Source organism: Podarcis erhardii (assembly GCF_964252035.2).
Source record: "Podarcis erhardii genome assembly, chromosome: 2".
Classification (NCBI taxonomy): domain Eukaryota; kingdom Metazoa; phylum Chordata; class Lepidosauria; order Squamata; family Lacertidae; genus Podarcis; species Podarcis erhardii.
The window spans coordinates 4412108-4431043 of record NC_138498.1 but is presented as its reverse complement, the minus strand read 5'-3'; the positions used below and the strand labels follow the sequence as shown (position 1 = coordinate 4431043).

Sequence of the window (18936 nt, the reverse complement as noted above, 5' to 3'; positions counted from 1 at the left end):
CCTACATTGCCCAGTGGTCAGGGATTGTGGATGTTGCATTCAAGCAACATCTGGAGGGCACCACATTGCCTGCCCCTGTTCTAGATGATGATCTTATAACAGAGGGGCCATACTACAACTTGTTTAGGGTTTATTGCATAATAGTATGTTTGTTTCACATAATGCTTGTTTCCATTCCAGTAGCAATAACATGGAGGAAATTGCACATCCATTGCATTTATACAGTCATGTGGCAAGCCTACGTGCCTACATGTATTTGAGGTGGAAATTGCCATTGGCAGCTGATTCCTGCATCATGGTAGCATAGTAATAAGTGGGGACTCATCACCTGTGGCAGCACACTCAAAGGAATCCATGGTCTCATACACAGAAGTGAGATCTTAGTAGGCTTGCCATATTTCAAAGAGCAAAAAAGAGGGCACATTTACCAGGACACATTTGTAGGTGGGCTGGGAGGGGAAGGGGGGGAGGAGGAAGAAAAATAGTAGTACTAGTGTGTGTGTGTGTGTGTGTGTGCAGTAAAGGATAAAAGGTGTATTGAAATGTTTAATAATGTTGATAAAAAATCAAAATGAAAGTTAAAAATAAAAATGGGGTGAATGATTAGGAGATGTCAGTGAAAGTAAAGTAGAAATAGAAGGGGAGATATAGTTAAAAGAAGAAAGGGATTTTCTTCCCTCCCCCACAGAAAAGGAAGAAAAGAAAAATGACTAAACAAACCAAAAAAAGGGGGGAGGATTTTTTAAAATTAAGTTTTATTTTTAAAAATAAGGATGAGGATGATTATTGCTACGTCTGGAGGTCAGAGCCATTCCTGAGGGCTAGGGTAGCGTCCTTGTTGGCTTAGGCCTCCCCTGTGGGCAGTGCCATTTTCGGTCTCCTCTGCACTCACCCACCAAAAAATAAAAGCAAAGAAGCCTCCCTTCCTGCTGGGGGTCCCACACGCACCTTTCTTCCCCACTGGGTCCCATCTGAGCAGCAGCAGCAGGACGACAGAGAGGGAGCTCTGGGTTGCTCACCAGACCCCACGTCTCTGGCACAGCAGCTGGCAGTCCAAATGCATCCTGAGCCGGGCAACTTGCCTTGCCCAGTGCCCACTGTGCTCTTGCTCTTGCCTCCCAGCTTGCATGCCATCCTGCAGATTTGTCCAGCCTCTCACCACCCCCTCCTCTTCCGCACCTTCCCCCTATCACCAACCCGTGTGGTGTGATCCCATTGCTTCAATGGATGCAACCACTTGTGGGTCCACTTCAGCCGCCCCTTGCCCACCTTCTGCAGCTGAAAATCCCCTAGCGGCACCTGACTTGCCACCTTTCCCCCTTGGAGCTGTGGCATCCTCCTTCCCTTCCACTATGGGGAGCAGCCAGGTGGGCAAAGGTTGGCGGGAGTCCCACCAAGAAAGGAGAGAAGGGAAACACACACTCTCTCTCACACACACACACAGAGAGAGAGCAACGAAGATCTCCTGGGTGGAGATTATAATGCTGAAAAAGAGGACGTGTCCAGAAAAACCCAGACATATGGCAACTGTAGTATAGGGAAATGTGTTGGCATCTTTGGTTAATCCAGCCCTGCCTTAGCCCCCTTCTCCATTCCCACTGATATAGGAATTAGGCAAATTTTGGCCTGTTTATTTTACACAAGACGTTAGGTTGCAGTTCTTGAGAAGTCAAAGAGAAGGGGACTTGCCTATGTAGAGTGAACTATGCAGAATGTTATGTCACTTGCATTGGCCTATGTCGTGAAGGGACAAAGCATTGAGGCACTAAAGTGGTATGAAGGATCATTGGGTAATCTCTTCCCCCACCCTTCTCGAGTTTCTGCCAAATTCTCCAAGTGCTGTTTCTTTGGCACATCTGCCTTTAAGTCAAATAGTCACTTTCATTGTTGTTTTTCTTGATATTCATACTGTCTAAGAACACCTTTCCTGGGCACTGTGCTAATTGCTCCTGTTTTCATTCAGGAGAGGGAGGGCTGTTGTGGTTCCATGTACCTGCTGATGCGAACAACTTGAGGTCACAGTTACTCAGTGCTTCCTTCTCTTGTCCTCTGGCTACAGGCTGATGAGCTCAGCAACCATTTTGGGCAGATCAGCCTCAGCCGCCAGGGTTCCACAGAAGCACCAGATCCGTCCTCATCCATGTTCCAGCCGCCAATCATGTCTCAGCATCCTCAGCAGACGGGATTCATCATGGCTTCTCCTGGGCAGCCAATCACAGCCTCCACCTACTCTGCCTCAGGACACACCGCCCCAGCCCAGCAGGTTCTGCAGCCCCAGAGCTATATGCAGCCCCCGCAGCAAGTAAGTGACAGTGTGTGCAGTGTGAAAGAGATTCTTAGTGAACATCAAATGATGATGATGAGGAGTTGCTAAAAGGGGTGCAGAAAACCATTCCAAGTAGACCTGAGCTGGGCAGAGCATTAAGGGTATCTAAGCATTGGGTCAAGTTAGCTAGCTTAGGCTTTGAGGGGTATATGTCATGGAATTCTACTCAATAATGATCCAGAGCAGAACTCCAGTGTAGAGTAAAAACTTAAACACGTTGCAGGATTCCCAAAAAATAGACCAGAGGCAATTATATTTCATCCAGCAGAGCTTTATTGCTACTGAAGGCAAATGAGCAAAACGGTCACAAATCCAATACATTCAGGATTGGCCCTGTCCATAAGAAATCCAGTTGCAGCAGACTTAACTTAAACTTAGAATAAGTTATAATAAGACTAAACCTTAACACTATATACAGAATACCACACCAGAAGGAAGAGAGATCGAAAGTGAAAGTGAAACCCAGGCTCCTTCTGGCCTATTATTATAGTCAGCATGACCTTGACAGAAGAGATAACAGAACCAGTTTAAGTCAGCTGTACTCAGCTTTTCTGAAGTAATAACCCAAACATCATGAACCTTCTGCTTGTTTCTTTCACACAGAGAAGCTTCCAGAGCCCTCTAGAATTAATGAGAATAGGACAGATCAGAAGAGGAAAATAGGATTAGAATAGGAAACATCAGATCAATACTTTCTGCTGTAAGAAATGCAAATGGACAGAATATTGGGCAGAGTTTTCAGCCTCATTTGCAAATATTGCCTGTGGTGCTCTTGCAGAACCTACTCTCTCCACTCCATCTCCACCTACAAAGCTGCACAGGTGTTACCCAACTATGAAAGATGGAAGTTGGATGCTGCCTAACTATGAAATAATTGAATTTCCAGAGACTACTTGTTCTGTTGGTTAAAGCCATGTTTTTCTTTTCCCTGTCTGTGTATTCAGTTGAGTTAGAAAAGCCTGGAAAGTGTGAGAGGGTTGGTTTTTTGTTGTTGTTGTTGTTGCTGTTGTTGTTTTGAGGGGTGTAGCAAGAGGCTGTCATTCTGCAAATGCTTGTATGCTTTCTCTTTTGAGGGTTCTCCAAGGATCCTTGGTTCCTTGTGGCTCCTCCTGTGTGTCTGTCTCAACTTCACGTGCTTGTGACCGTGTGTCTCCTGCTGATGTCCCCTTGAGGCTAACCTTTTGCTGCAACTGGTGTCCTCTTGAGCGGCTTGTCAGTCAGAAGCCCAGAGCTCTGCTACAGTTATGTCCTTTGTCTTATTTACTGACTGCTTTTTCCCCCTCCTGACAGATTCAGGTTTCTTACTACCCACCTGGGCAGTACCCAAACTCTAGCCAGCAATACCGACCTCTCTCTCACCCGGTGGCCTACAGCCCCCAGCACAGCCAACAGCTGCCTCAGCAGTCGCAGCAACCTGGTAAGGGGGTGGCACGTGCGGCATCCAAGAAGGAACAAGTGGGGGCGGCAGCGGCGGGAGATCAGTGCTCTAGTGCTGTGAGGGAGATCCAAGCCAGCTTGCCCTTTCTTGGAGCCAAGGGGGAGTTAGCCTATTTATAGAGCTCAGGTCATTGCATATTAAAAATCTTTGCAAGAGTGAATGTAGCTAGCTGTAAGGCCTATGTCCCCTTGGGTTATAGGTAGTTGAGGCTATTACTGTCCTTCAATTTTACATACATTTGATTGTTTGGGTCTGATAATTGATCTAAAACATATGTGCACAGAAGGGCTGTAAACTTTGGTGAATTAATCAACTAACGCTTGAGTTGATTGTCAGGAAGCGTTCATTTAAATATTTCTGAGATTTGAATCTCTGGTCTACAAGGAATATGTGAATGACATACATTTGTGAACTTCGAATGAAGGGTAGAATAATAATAATATAGAAGTAAATGACCCCTGGATGGTTAAGTCCAGTCAAATGCGACTATGGGGTTTCCAAGCCATTTGGCCAGCATGACTAAACTGCTACTGGCACACGGAGGACCATGACAAGTGCCAGAGCACATGGAAACACTGTTTACCTTACTGCCACAGCAGTACCTATTTATCTACTTGCACTGGTATGCTTTCAAACTGATAGGTGGGCAGAAGCTGGGATAGAGCAACGGGAGCTCACCCCGTCGCGTGGATTTGAACTGCCCACCTTCTGATCAGCAAGCTCAAGAGGCTTGGTGGTTTGGACCACAGCACCACCTGCATGCGTGTTCATACACAAGAGATGCATATGAAGGGTAATGAAGGGGTCCTCCTGGGACACCAGTCATATATACTGCTGGCCACCTAAAGTGCTTAAATATGATGGCTGTTTAACCAAAGTGAGACCACTGAGATGCAAAGGAGGAGGCAATTGCCAAGTTTGAAGAAGTAGGAAAAATATTTAGGGGGGAAACCGAGGGGACGGCTCCTCTCCTTAAAAAACAAAAAACAGGCCAATGAGGATTGAGCATGCTTTAGTGACCACGTAATGCTGGAGGAGACAGGCAGATCCCACTGGTATAAAGTATTAACCTTCAGCCTCTTGCTCCCATGCAGGTTTACAGCCAATCATGTCCAGCCAGCAGCAGACGTACCAAGGTATGATAGGAATGCAACAGTCACAGGGCCAGAGCCTCCTCAGCAACCAGCGCAGCAACATGGGTGGCCAGATGCAAAGCATGATGGGTGTGCAGCAGTCTCAGAGCCAGAGCCTCCTTAGCAACCAGCGAGGAAATATGGGCAGTCAGATGCAAGGCCTGATGACCCAGTACACTTCACTGCCTTCATATCAAGTGAGTGGCAATAAAAGAAAGAAGAAATATGGTGAGGGTAAGGGACTTTGGAAGTGGCAATTTGGTAAGTCAGAAATGAATTCATGCAATCTTTTGATCCCTGTGATAGTTTAGAAAGCTGTCCCATGCTCTTCAAAGGCGTAGGTGCAACTCAAGGTATGTGACTTATGGAAGGACTGATCGTGGCACTAAAACAGCAGCACCATCTCTAGTTTTTGCATTTCCCCCTCTTTTATTGTAGAGCCGTGGTTCTGCCTACAGTAAGTCCCAGGTTCAATCCCCAGTATCTCCTGTAAGGGCTGCAAATGCCTACTGTCAAGAGCCCAGAGAGCTGCTGCCAGTCAATGTCAACATTGTTGAGCCAGGTGGATAGATGGTCGGACTCAGCATAAGGCAGCTTGCTATGTTTCTGGGTTCATCCGGCATCTCTGTGTTGTGCATCCGCTGCCATTGTAGGCCCAAAATGTGAGATGGAATGAAGAAATGTATAACTTAATGACATCAGGGGATGGGCATGTTTTGCTGCACATTAAATAGGGGGAGAAAGCAAACTTGATGCAGGATTGCGGTTTTGGCAACATCCTCTGTTAATCATAACAGGTCAACAGCAACCTAGAAACAGATCGGAACTGTTTTACAGATCCAGAAACTGCAGATAGCAACCACAGGTTCCTGCTGATGTTGAAAGTAAACTGTGACAACCTAATTGAGACAGTTGAACTCCCTAAGTCCATTTCCAAAGGCCTGTATAAATGAGTGTTTTGTATTCCATCACACCCTTTTCCCCCCTGGAAGCCCCAGTGCCATGCCTATTCTGGGAAGCTTTTTCAAAGCCACAATGTGATTAGTAGTAACAGTATGGTAGGAGTTGCACCGAATGTGGGAAAACTTACAGGGCTCATTCCTGAAGCCTACATAGCACACATTGAAAGGTCTGTACTTCTGACCCACATTACAAACCACCATATTACAAACACCTCAGCAATTGACCGTGCCTAATTTTATTGGGCAGGGGAGAGGGCTTGAGATGTAGAAAGCCCTAAGGGCTCCTTGAAGTCAGTTGTGCAGTTTTCTGGGTTGTGGATGAAGTGCCCAGCTGGGGTGTACCTGAAAAACAACCACACACTTTTCAGCTTGGAATGCCTTTTTTGAGTACACTTGCTGTGAAGGAAGAATTGTGCAAATTTCATCAATGTCCCTAGGAACTCTGCCCTTTATCTGTAAAAGTGCTAAAGGCTTATCTAAAATCTACTGTACAATGGGAATTCTAAAAATCCTTATTACATGACCAGAAATTATAAATGCAGCAATGGTTCAATTCATTTGTTTGTTTGAACCACATAAAAGATGCAAAAGAAGGTTTCTCTCAGAGGTCAGCCTCCAGGTGTTGCTGGGCTCCAGATTCCACTGTCCCTGATGGGAGCTGGAGTGAGACAACATCTGGATGGCCACAGGTTCACCACTCCTGCCTTATTTGATCATGTGTTCCATGCAGTACAAAAGTGTTTTAGCACAACAGCCTATTTTAAAGTGAGTAGCTATCTAGTGAGTGTGTTCCAGCAGTTCAAATTACATCAACTTTTCACTACCATTCCTGTGTTAGGTGTACCTTGTCAAGATATAACAATTGCTGGGATTCATTTGTATCTTACTATGCAACAAGGGCAACAAGTCAAAGACATATGTTTAGTTTTCCTTTTTCAGTTACTACCATATGCACCTTGTATTCAGGCTTTTGTCCTGGACTAAAATAAATAAAGTGAAATAGAAGTGAAGTGAAGTGAAAGCAAAGCCCTGGAGTTCACAAAGTGTTGGAAGCAAAGAGCAGGAGACCTAGGCACTTACTTTTCATTTAAAGACCAGATCTTGGAGGAGGTGTCCCACTGTTCCTCCACTGTTGTTTTCTGCATCCAGTGCCCCCTTAAACTACCGTATGTTGTTGTATTTCCCCCTGTTTAATAGGTTCTCTCCCTTTACTCTCCCTCTGCCCCCTGCCAGCAGGTTCCAGTGGCTAATGAGTCTCAGGGCGTGGTCCAACAGCCCTTTCAGCAGCCTGTGCTGATGCCAGCAAATCAGTCTGTACAAGGAGGACTACAAGCTGGGGGGATGCCAGTTTATTACAGTGTTATCCCGCCAGCCCAGCAGAATGGCACCAGGTAAGAGCTTGAGCCAAAGCCCTGTATAGTGTCCCTTCTCTACTTGGAGCAGAGCCTTCATAGGTTCTCTTTGGAACTCCCCTTTTCAATAGGTCTGCAGGGTTCCTTCCTTGATGGGTTTTCAGAACCAAAACTTATCTTGGTCATCGCAGGCTTTTGGTGGAAGGAAGGAGGAATTATTTGAGTTCCTTGGACTGCATGCAACTAACCTGTTCTGCTAGTGGAAGCCAGAGCAAGGACTCCTGCCAGTGCAGTGGGACTTCCCCATCTCTTTTTCCCATGCCCCCCAGCACTCCCCCCCCCAATCTATTATGGAGGGCTAGGAGAATCCCCAGAGCAGTTCACATGGGGAGAAAAGGTGACACCATTTTGTCAGGAAAGCAGAAATGCTTGCACTAATGGGACATCTCCTTAGCACTACATTGCATTCTGCCCTTTGTATGTTTCTTGAGTCTGGTTTTGAAATTGTGTTTGCAGAAATCGGTTTTATGGATTTGTTTAACCAAAATTAAGGAGTTGACTAGTTTATACGGTTTGCTTTTTATTTTACGCTACCTTGAGGGTTCAATGGCAAAGTTGGTAGGCATAGAAATTTAAGAAAATAGATAAAAGGGAACCAGAATAGGTCTGGGGGGTGTGGGCGTGGGGGTGTACATCACCATTCTGTTAAGATTCTAATAATCACAGTAGTTTAAAAATGCAGTACAAAGCGACAATAAAAGCACAATAAAAATGTGCAGCAACAAAAGCAGTCTGCGAAGTTGGGCATCCAGTGTGAAAGAACCTCTTCCAAGAGATCAACAGGGTTGCTGTCCAGATCCATAACTGGCTTCCCCATCACCATCTCAAAGCCATGAAAACCTCAATGAATTGCTAACAGGGGTCACTGTTTGGCTTTCCCAGTTTCTGCCGTAGGAAACAGAAATGAGAAATAGGAGTTACTGGCAACAATATGTGATGTTCTCTCAAGATGACAATCATTCTTAAGGAAAGATTTGCCTACTTGCACAAAGTTAGATGATGATTGAAGGGAGTCATAAGAGCCAATACCCTTTTCATGTATGGTCTACCAGCCTCTCTGGCTGCCCTTTCTAATTTTATATAAGTATACCTCTCTCAGAGAGGACAAAAATCAATCTACTATTTAATCACTCTCCTGGTTGCCATTGATGACCAGGAATTCCATAAAGGCGAGCGATGGAACCAGTGAAGCAGGGAAAGAGCACTCTGCTTTGATCAACCTGATTTGGCTTCCATGCCAGCCAGAGGTGGAATGAAGCCACTTCCTACATGGAGAGTGTGGAAGCCAGTTGGCCTGGCAGATTGGGGACAGAGTGCTCTGCTTCTCCAGGCCAGCAAAGCTGAGTCCTCTGTCCCTCTTTTGCAAGCCCAGCTGGTTTCTATGCAACTCTGCTCCATCTCCCCTGCAGTGGGGGTTAGAGATGTGATCTTGGCAAATGGTGGAGGTTATTGACAGTGGTGCAGGCAGTGCTTTCCTGCACGAAAGCAAGCCCAAGAGACTCAGTTGTTTAGACCACAGCCCCACCTGCATCCCTTTGGGTTGGAGTAGTCCCAGGGATGGGCTACATGATCCTCAGGGTCTCTTCCAACTCTGATTCTTTGATTCAAGATGGAGAAACAACTAGCTAGAGAAGCGGAGTGGGGGTGGGGAAGCTTCCTTGTATATGAGCGAGAATAAGAGGATGAGAATGCGTGTGGCATCCCTACCCCCTGAAGTACTGAATAAGCATTCCCCTTAATTGAAAGATGATCGGAGCAGGAATCATAGCAATTAGCATTAAACTGATGAATGATGCGGGAAATTACTCAGTGCAGTTGGGCTTGGTTGTCTCTCAAGGGAAGCACAGCTGTTGTCTCCGTCCTGTTGCTTCTGCTACTTCATCAGATCTTGCTATTTCCTTCCCAGCCCTTCGGTCGGTTTCCTGCAGCCTCCTGGGGCAGAGCAGTATCAGATGCCGCAATCTCCTTCACCCTGCAGCCCACCACAGATGCAGCAGCAGTATTCAGGTAAGGCGGTTTACTTTATTACTTAGCCTAGCAGAATGTGACCCCCCCCCAAAAAAATCCCCACATACACACACACTATGTGCAAAGTTGCAGAAAACACTGAAACCAGAATGCTGTGAGTTTACCAACCCTCACCAGATCTCAGTGATCTGGTTAAAGATTGTTAAAAGACTGGACTCGAGCATCATGAGATCAAGAGAATACTTGATTTCAAACTCCCAACTTCCAGTGTTTGGTACAGTATTGATCTAGTGGTCACTGTGAAAAACGCCCATCATTTTTCAAAGCCGGTCTGTCATGTATCTCCTGCCGGTCCTATTCAGGCTCCCCCTGCCTCGTGTCAAACATCTTTCACAGACCATGGGGCTCAAATTTAGATATGGTGTTGCCTGCTCTGCACCCACTGGAAAATATAAGGAAGATGTACATAAATATATCTTGGACCTCATTTCTTTAGTTGAAAATGTGGTAAAAGTTCAGACCTTTCCTAAATTTTTCAGCTGGTAAAATGTTTTCGTTTCCCCCTGATATTGTGGGAAGCAAGGGAAGGAGTGAGGCAGATCAAATGGAAATGTTCAACAGGGCAGCCCAAGAAAAGGGTGAAATGCCTGTGAAAAAAATTGGGGCTGCCTAATTAACACCCCAAACTCCTATTCGTTTATTTAGAACTTTTCTGTAGTAAGTGCATTCATGTGAAATGACATGAAGCTTCCTAAGAGCCTTCATCCTCCACCACCACCACTTATGACTTAGCAGTGTACAGTATTCATATACATTTGTTCATAGCTATGATAAGAATAATGGCTACCACAAACAGCATCTTTTGCTTGGGTGTCCAGCTGTCTATTCCAAACCTGGAAATGAAGAAGTCCTTAATTTTTTTTTTTTAGTTGTATTCCGAGCTATCTCTGCTGTTGGGCAGATTGAGCCATCTCAGGTGACAGGTGGCTAGGAAGCAGGAAGTGGCAGCAAAGTGTTGGAAGAAAGAGAGTTTTGTGTGCCATGTGGCCAGCCCTCCACCTGCTAAGCTAGACTGCTGCCCATGGGAGCAGTGGGAATGCCAGCTCATCACCAGAGTAAAATTTGACATGGGAATTCCCTTGAGCCCTGCCTCCAGTTCAGGCACTTGTAGGATTATAAAGTTTTAATCTTGGTCTGGAAACTGATCAGTCAGCCTAGTGGAGCCTGGGGAAAGGGGCTGAATTGGAAAAACTGGAGTTGGGAGGGTCACCAATGCCCACATGCCTTGCTTCTCAAGGAATTCTTTCCCACTTGGAGCAACCACAGTGACCTTAGAATCTGTTGAGTTGGCCCAGGTATAATGGACATCTTGTTTTATGGCTCTGTTTCTCCATCCTGTATCCTGAGATCAGTCATTTGCCTCTTCTGTAAAGGGAGATGAGTTGTGCTTATGGCTGCTGCAGGCTCTTCTTAACTATTGCTAATAACATCACTGGAGCAGAAGCTTGCACATTTTCCACTGAGCTGTGTTCTAGCTTTCCAACACCAGAGCTAATTTTCCCTGATAGCCGTGTTTGCACGTCATGGTAAGCCCAACTATGGCTTACTGGGTCTGTGTTGACTCCTGGAGAGGGGCTCTCAGCCACTTTTTTGCTCCTCCCCTGTCTTTTTCCCCCCATCACTGAACTAAGCCAGGGTTTGATTTAGTGCGTTGTTGTTGTTGTTGTTGTTGTTAAGAGAGAGCTTGTTGTTAAGTTCTCTCCTCTCTTAACTATGAGCTGTAGCCAAGGTTTGTTCTTATAATTCAGAGCTGTTTTGTTCCTCCTTCGGTTGTGAATTGGAAGATTCTGTATCAAAGTTTAAGCACGCTATGCTGCACTTGCTCAATTTCACCTTCTCTCTTCTACTTAGATTGTAAGCTCATTGGGGCAGGCAACCTGCCTTTGCTTATCTAATTCTGTAAAGAGCCACTTACGCTGATGGCACCGTAATTGCAGTAGTAGTAACTATGAGGCTCACAGAGCTCCTATTGGTGTGGGAGGGTAGAAGGGGAAGGAAAGCAGGATTGACATTTCACATAGTGTTCTTATGCATATGATGATGGTTTCCCCACTCCTGGCTTCCTCTGTAGGGGTGTCTCCCGCAGGACCTGGTGTTGTGGTTATGCAGCTGAATGTGCCCAATGCCCCTCAGCCTCCCCAGAACCCTTCAATGGTGCAATGGAACCACTGCAAGTACTACAGTTTGGACCAGCGAGGGCAGAAGCCTGGAGACATCTACAACCCAGACACCAGCGCTCAGGTAGAGGATGGGGATGGATCTGATGGAAGAGGGGGAAATGGTTAGGTTGAATGCAGTTGATGGCACCCACCCCGCCTTGCTTTCTATTTTTTTCTTTCCTCCAGGCCAGCAGCACCCAGCTGAACAGTCCCATCACATCCCCCACACAGTCACCTACACCTTCACCTGTCACTAGTCTCAACAGCGTTTGCACCGGACTCAGCCCCCTCCCAGTCCTTACACAGTTCCCCCGGCCTGTGGGCCCAGCACAAGGTAAGGACAACTCTGGGGAGTTTTTGTTATAGCTAAAGAACTTAAATAATTTTAGTTACAATAGAGAAAAACTCCATGATTAAGCTGCAGCAACCTTTGCATCAATAAATATATGCAGTGTGCGCTTGAAGCCTAGCTTTCGAGACTCACAAAGGAAGGAACTTCTTGTTTGATGTCATAATGGCCAGCAAGATGCTTTGTGGGTAGTTACAGTTCCTTTGCATTTCTAATTTCTGCCTGCTTCACTGCAGGGCATAAACACCAACCTTCACAGGAGCTATAAAATGAGCAGTTCCTTATTAAAGTCCATGCTGCAGAATAACCACCACAACCTTTCAATCTCTGGAGACTTGAGTTGGATGCAATTCAAATGCTTCCATGTCAAATCTTTGTCCAGAGGGAAGCCTTCCACCTCTATTACCAAGCCAGGAACACTGGCAATTTACAGGTTTTGGAATGTCTTTGTCATGCTGTTAAGCTGGAAATGATTCAACCCTGTATGTGTGGGAAAGTGAGGATCCTCCAACAGCAAAGAAAACAAATGATTGCTCAAGATGCTTCTTCTTGAACATTAGGTGCAACTGCCCTCTTCAACCTCTCGTTGGCTCTGTTTCTTCCCAGGTGATGGCCGCTATTCCTTGCTGGGCCAGCCACTGCAATACAATCTCTCCATCTGCCCCCCACCTCTGTTGCACAACCAGTCCAGCTATACAGCACACCAGGTGAGAATGGACATGGGTTGAGTCACTGGTGGATAATAGTAAAGTTGGGAATGTAGAAGAAAGGCAGGAGTACGTATGGGGTCTTTCTGCTATTTGTAGTCCTGTATGTGTGTTGCTGCATTAGGATAGCTGCTTTCAGAGCCCCTTACTACATATACACAGCCCCCATACCTGTTGTAAAAATCTCCACCTCCTTCCCTATTTAGGATTGCAGATGGAATAACCAACCAGGTTCTCATCCTTAGAATTTTGTCTAGCTCCATCTCCAGACAAAGCCTGTGTAGAATCATAAGATGCTGACCCCAGACCTGATCTTTCCTGTGAGAAACATAGTGTGGATGTGATATAGGTGCAGCATGGTGGGCTAGGAGATAGAAGTCTTAGGTCTCATCACATAAATGCCCTAGGTGGTCTTGGCCATGTGGGAATAATAGGCCCATTGTACAGAATTACAAGGATGGCCAAGATAACACATGTGAATGGCTTTACACGCTTAAGTGCATTGTATGAATATGCAGTATAACCTGTGTAAACTAAGCCTGAACTAAAAGTTTTTTACTGTGATAGGAAAACTAAAGTTCAGACTGGGGTCTTTCACAGAAATGGGCCAGATTGAAATACCAAGGGTGGCACATGATCAAGCGTGAAAGTGTCCCATGCTATCAGTTCTATTGTTCTTCTGTTGCAGGGACAAACAGGGATGAAGCATGGCAATCGAAGCAAGAAACAGGCTCTCAAGTCTGCATCCACAGACCTCGGAACAAGTGATGTAGGCAAGTGACAAAATTCATGCTCCACTGGCCTCATCAGTGTTGCCCACAGCAGATCTCTAGATTTGCTTTTATGCTCAGTACCAGAGTAATGGAGCAAATGCTAAACTGGGGAAAGCAGTTGAATGGGAATTACCCATCTGTCCAACCCACATCCAGCCAAGGAATATGGGGAAACTCAAGCATTTATTTTTTCCTCCTAGCAGGGTGTTCACAACCACTAGTCTCTAGTTGGTTAAAGGGATAGGGTTCTAGCAGACCGTAATAACTGAGAGTCTTCTCCAGTTGCAAGAAAGACTCATGTCTTACCTTTGCCAGAACTTCTTTCAAGGATGGCCATGGGTGCCAAGAGAGCAGCTAGGGCCATCCCAAGGCATTTGCTGCCTGAGGTGAACCAGAAAATGGCTTCTCCTGTCCTGCCATGTCTCACTCCTACAAAAAACAAACATTTGCCTAGCTGGGAGCTGGAGAGACCCTTTTAGAGCTCTTTGCAGCAGCCTGGAAGGATTCAGCAGACGAACATGCTGAGTGCCACCCACAAATGTGGCTACTTCACCCTCCTTTACAAATTCCCATGGTATCTGAACAAGGGCAACAGCATTGACTCCACACTTCAGAAATAATAAATCAAGGGGGAGGGTGTGTGGCTGAACTTCACAGCTCTGATAAAAAATGCTCCACTCCAAGGCAAACCTGTCACCTCTGCCAGCCATGCCCCCCCAGCCCCCAGTCGAGAATACAGCCCGGGAGCATGAGGCAGGGCCAGCCCCCACTTGCTGCTAATTGCACAACCCCCTACATGCCTACTCAGAAGGAAGCCCACTTAAGTAAAAGGGACCTAGTCCCAGGTAAAAGCATGCACAGGATTGCAGCCTAAATACTTTCTAGGGATTAGTTTAACATAGGCCTCTAGTTGCTTGGCCCTGAACATCAAACTCTTTATACAGAAGCCAACTTCAGTATTTATTGAAAAAATCTCAGGTCTTTAAAGGAAGGGAATCAGTTTATATATTTAAGGTGCTATTCAATTCTTACAGAGGTAGCCCCACATAGAGTGCATTGCAGTAGCCCAAGCGGGAGATAACCAGAGCATGCACTACTCTTGCAAAACAGTCCGCGGGCAGGTAGGGCCTCACCCTGCGTACCAGATGGAGCTGGTAGACAGCTACCCTGGACACAGAATTGACCTGTGCCTCCGTGGACAGCTGTGATTCCAAAATGACTCCCAGGCTGCACATCTGGTTTTTCAGGGGCAGGGTTACCCTGTTCAGGACCAGGGAGGCCCCCACACCCACCCACCTCCTGTCCCTAAAGGACAATACTACCGTCTTGTCAGGGTTCAACCTCAATCTGTTCGCCACCATCCATCCACCAACTGCCTCCACAGGATCTTCACCGCCGTAACTGGTTCTGATTTGAAGGAGAGGTAGAGGTAATATGAGCTTAGCTAAAGCTTGCCAATTAGATTTGGACAGGATGAGCTAAGCCGGCAAGTAAAGCCTACTTGCCAGTAAATGAGGAGGAGTGTTGAAAATGCCCCTCTGTAAACTACACGATGATGTCCTGCTGTTCCTTTAAGAGTCTCTTTAGAGCATGAAACTTCTCCACCTGCATCCCCCACCCCCCAGTGGAAAATAGCCTGGGGTGGGTCTGCTATATTTGCTACTCTGCCTGTTTAATATTAGCAAAGAATCCTGCCTGCCAAGACCCAGCACTGCTGCTGCTAACTGGAAACTGGAACTGTCATGCAGTTATTTATTTGGGGTGCAGATTTGGAGCTGCTGCCAAGACACAACCGCTGGCTCTAGTGCCCAGTTCCTCAAGCACAGCAATCTGTGAAAATGACTGGCAGCAAACTTGGCACTGACTGGAGAGGAAAATTCTTTTCTGCTTAGAGCAATGTTTCCCAGACCATGTGGGGGAGCCCATGGGGGAAGAGGCAGATGTTTTCCTTGCTTGATTGGCAATTAGTCTGTAAACAGTCAAGGGTCTTCAAAGTTTTGATTATATCCCTACCAGGATTGTTGAAAGGGAAAAGGTGGACCACAAGGCCCTGATTGCTCCCAGCCAATTTACCTGAGTTTGGAGATGTAGTATGGGATTTGTGTAGGAGCTGGGGCAGGAGGAGAAAAGGCTGAATTAAAAATTGCTTAGGGAAATGTTGGAACCAGTTAGTGATATGAAATGGACTGGGGCAGGGACGCAGAAAGGAGACAAATGAGTCTGCGGTGTATTAAGAGTATGTGAGGGGATGAACATGTAGAAGAGCATGTGCCCTGGCTTTTGTAAGGTTCTGTGGAAACTGACAGTGCCGTCTGCCAAAGACTCAAAGCACCAACAATTGATTGTGATTATGGTCTGTGGGTTTTTTAATGGACCAGGAACCCCCAGAACTAAGGACAGAAAAGCCTACTACTGCTTCAGCAAGGTGGCTGCTTCAGGGTGCCAGCTGGTGTAGAAGAAGAAGAAGAAGAAGAGTTTGGATTTGATATCCCGCCTTTCACTCCCTTTAAGGAGTCTCAAAGCGGCTAACATTCTCCTTTCCCTTCCTCCCCCACAACAAACACTCTGTGGGGTGAGTGGGGCTGAGAGACTTCAGAGAAGTGTGACTGGCCCAAGGTCACCCAGCAGCTGCATGTGGAGAAGCGGGGAAGCGAACCCAGTTCACCAGATTACGAGTCCACCGCTCTGAACCACTACACCACACTGGCTCTGTGTAGGCTATGTTTGAACAGGATCAGGATTCTGCATCCTCAGTGCTCTGTCCTCACAACGTCACTTCCAATCTGGCTTGCTTACCTGCCATTCAGACCACCAGCACATTGGAGATGATGCCTCCCTGAGCTCTTCTCACAACAGCTGTGGATAATTCCTAGCACCTCACCAAGCGGAGGTTCCCAGGATTCTTTGGAGGTTGACCCCACAACTAAAGTGATAGAAGCCAAGTTTACAGTGTAGAAAAGATCCTAAGGTTCTCCTTAGGACTTTAGGTACCACTGATCTGAAGCTATTACTATTTCAATAATAGTTGAGAGGTAGACTGAAAGGTAGTGACTTCCCTAGATTCAACTACTGAGCTTCATGGCTGAGCAGCAATTTGAACTTTGGTCGCCCACTGCACCCCTCCAGATCCACTCTCAGAAATCCTGAAAATGGCCTGGTGCACTTTAGAAGCATTGTGGACAATCCAGGATAGCGTGCTTATTATATCAGGCTGGGCTTTGAACAGATCTGTTGTATTAACATACTCTGGTACGTAGTAATCAAGTGGAGCATGCATGGAGATATCAGATATGCCAACAACAACACATTTAAATGCCAGAAACATTGGTACCAAACTGTTTTGTACAGATGATTTCAAATGTTGGCTTACAGTATTGCCACCTGTGAAAATCATTGCCATTTTTCTTCTGTTTGATCTAAGCTGTGGTTGCAATACATCTGGTAAGTGCAGTTTGACTACACCTCAGGCATGTGGCGAATGTGTGTGGTATCAATGGAGTATGTTGCTGCATCTTGTGCCTGCCCCCTCCCCCAATATTTTATTCAAGTTGGCACTGCTTGACAAGGTGAACAAACTGTTCAATTGCCTCATGCTCATTTGTTTATCATTTAGGGAAGCTTTTAATATTCGATTGATCATTGTATTTTAATATTCTGCTGGAAGGCGCCCAGAGTGGCTGGGGAAACCCAGCCAGATGGGCGGGGTATAAATAAATTATTATTATTATCCTAGAGGAGTCAGAAACAGGTTTGATTACTGTTTCATTTCAACAGAAAAACATGTACTTCAAGAGCCCATACAAAACTGGGATAAGGGTCTAACCCCAGTTTTGTATGGCTGACGAAATGACTCCAACCCATAAGACCTGGCCAAAATGACAGCCAGACCCAAGACTTCTAGGTCCTGTCGCTCACTTTTCTGCCCACAATTTTGTTGCCGCCAAGGGTACTGAAAGTATTTCTCTTTCTTATTCCTTTCTCCCTCATGGCCACCCCTACAGTGTTGGGCCGCGTACTGGAAGTGACTGATCTACCTGAGGGCATCACGCGTACGGAGGCCGACAAGCTCTTCACTCAACTTGCCATGTCTGGTGCCAAAATCCAGTGGCTCAAAGAGACTCAGGGGCGTCCAGGAGGAGGAGGCGACAACAACCATGGAACTACAGAGAACGGCAGGCATTCTGACCTTGCTGCCTTATACACCATTGTGGCCGTCTTCCCCAGCCCTTTGGCAGCGCAAAATGCCTCCCTGCGTCTCAACAACTCACTTAGCTGCTTCAAGTTGCGTATGGCCAAAAAGAACTACGACCTGCGTGTGCTGGAGCGTGCCAGCTCCCAATAGGGGCAGGCGGAGGGGGGGTGGGGAGGGGGCAACAAGCACACTGGACTGGCCTCTCGGGCCTCTTTGGCTGCCCTCTTCTGCCCTCCCCCGCCATCCTCCTCCTTTTATCCCACATGCACCTCCTCCCCTTTTTATTTTTGGTGGGGGAGGGGGGAATCTTTCTGAAGATATTTATATGGACAGAATGAAGAGAGAGACATTGATTTTTTTGCTTTGTTTTGGGGGTTTCTGTTTTTTATTTTTTTATTTTTATTTTTTTGCGTGAAAGAACATGTCCCACCCCTCAACCCCTCTCCGGAACACGTGTATATTGTTTTCGTTCAGCGTTGTGCCGCGGTACGGAGCCGTATTTAATTGCACATACAAATGTTGGCTGGGTATGTTCACTGTACATTTTATTTAATCTTGGTTTATTATTAATAATATTATTATTTGGTTTTTAAATATAAAAAAAATCGTCTGTCACTTTAAAGCTGCTTCCTCCCTTTCTCTTTTGGACGGCACAGCGGTCAGACCCTCGTGGCTTGGCAACATTGTCTTTCACCAGAGTTAACCCAGGCATGTTGCTTGGACCTGGGGTTGGTGGAGAGCTGTTGGAAAATTATCTAGGAAGGAACAGATGGCTGGGGTATTTGACACTTGGGTACCTGAATAGCAGGGCAGCAAAGCACCTGCAGTTTTATCCCTACGCAAGAACCAGGTGAAATGCTGTGTGAAGCTCATCCCTTTGGTCCTGGCTACTGCGCTTTTATTTTTCATTTTAAAAAATGTACAAAATGACATCTGTTACAAAGACACATCAGGTAAGAAAAGTGTAATGTATGAAGTCCCGGTTTGGTACAGTGACCAGTTGCAGTTAGCTGAAAATGGAAACAGGTGCTTCCAGTGTTCTCCCTTGCTGGAGGAAGAGAGGGAAGTGAGAGTGTATGAGCCCAATGCTTGTCCACTTAGTACTTCATCTCTGATTTAAGGTTAAAATCCGAATGCATCAAGCATTTACCGTAAGAGATTCTCACCTTTCCCTCATTATCTCAAGCTTCCAAACCACGCTTAACTTCAGGTGTATTCCCCTGAAGTCAAAGCACATATGACTGTTCCATTACATTGTCTAAGTTGTAGATCTTTTAATGGCCAAATATGAATTGACTGTATGCTTAGACTTGCTTCCAATTTTTAGCAATCAATACTGCTAAAAAATGAAGACAACTTTCTACAGTCCTTTTAAATAAAAATAGTGCCACCCATTTGGAGAAGGGAGCTAGGTGTTCACTGCACATGAGTCTGCTGCTGAAGAAGCAGCCCATCAT

The 18936-nt window shown here is 46.0% G+C and overlaps 1 protein-coding gene across 10 annotated transcripts in view; it reads left to right on the top strand.

The window, feature by feature from the left end:
• R3HDM2 (R3H domain containing 2) overlaps nt 1-18101 on the top strand; it is a gene marked incomplete at its 3' end in the record, with an annotated part of 127067 nt that extends 108966 nt beyond the window's left edge. For 5 of the 10 annotated variants that reach the window (XM_081851701.1, XM_081851697.1, XM_081851699.1 and 2 more), the window contains 10 exons: nt 2060-2302; nt 3617-3743; nt 4859-5094; nt 7093-7250; nt 9178-9278; nt 11371-11540; nt 11645-11792; nt 12414-12514; nt 13203-13287; nt 17289-18101. In XM_081851701.1, coding sequence (XP_081707827.1) covers nt 2060-2302; nt 3617-3743; nt 4859-5094; nt 7093-7250; nt 9178-9278; nt 11371-11540; nt 11645-11792; nt 12414-12514; nt 13203-13287; nt 17289-17629 — 1710 coding nt within the window. Of the gene's footprint in view, nt 1-2059; nt 2303-3616; nt 3744-4858; nt 5095-7092; nt 7251-9177; nt 9279-11370; nt 11541-11644; nt 11793-12413; nt 12515-13202; nt 13296-17288 lie in introns of those variants that run through there. The other 5 variants (XM_081851698.1, XM_081851700.1, XM_081851696.1 and 2 more) reach the window with 2 other exon arrangements.
• Nucleotides 18102-18936: the final 835 nt, after the last annotated feature.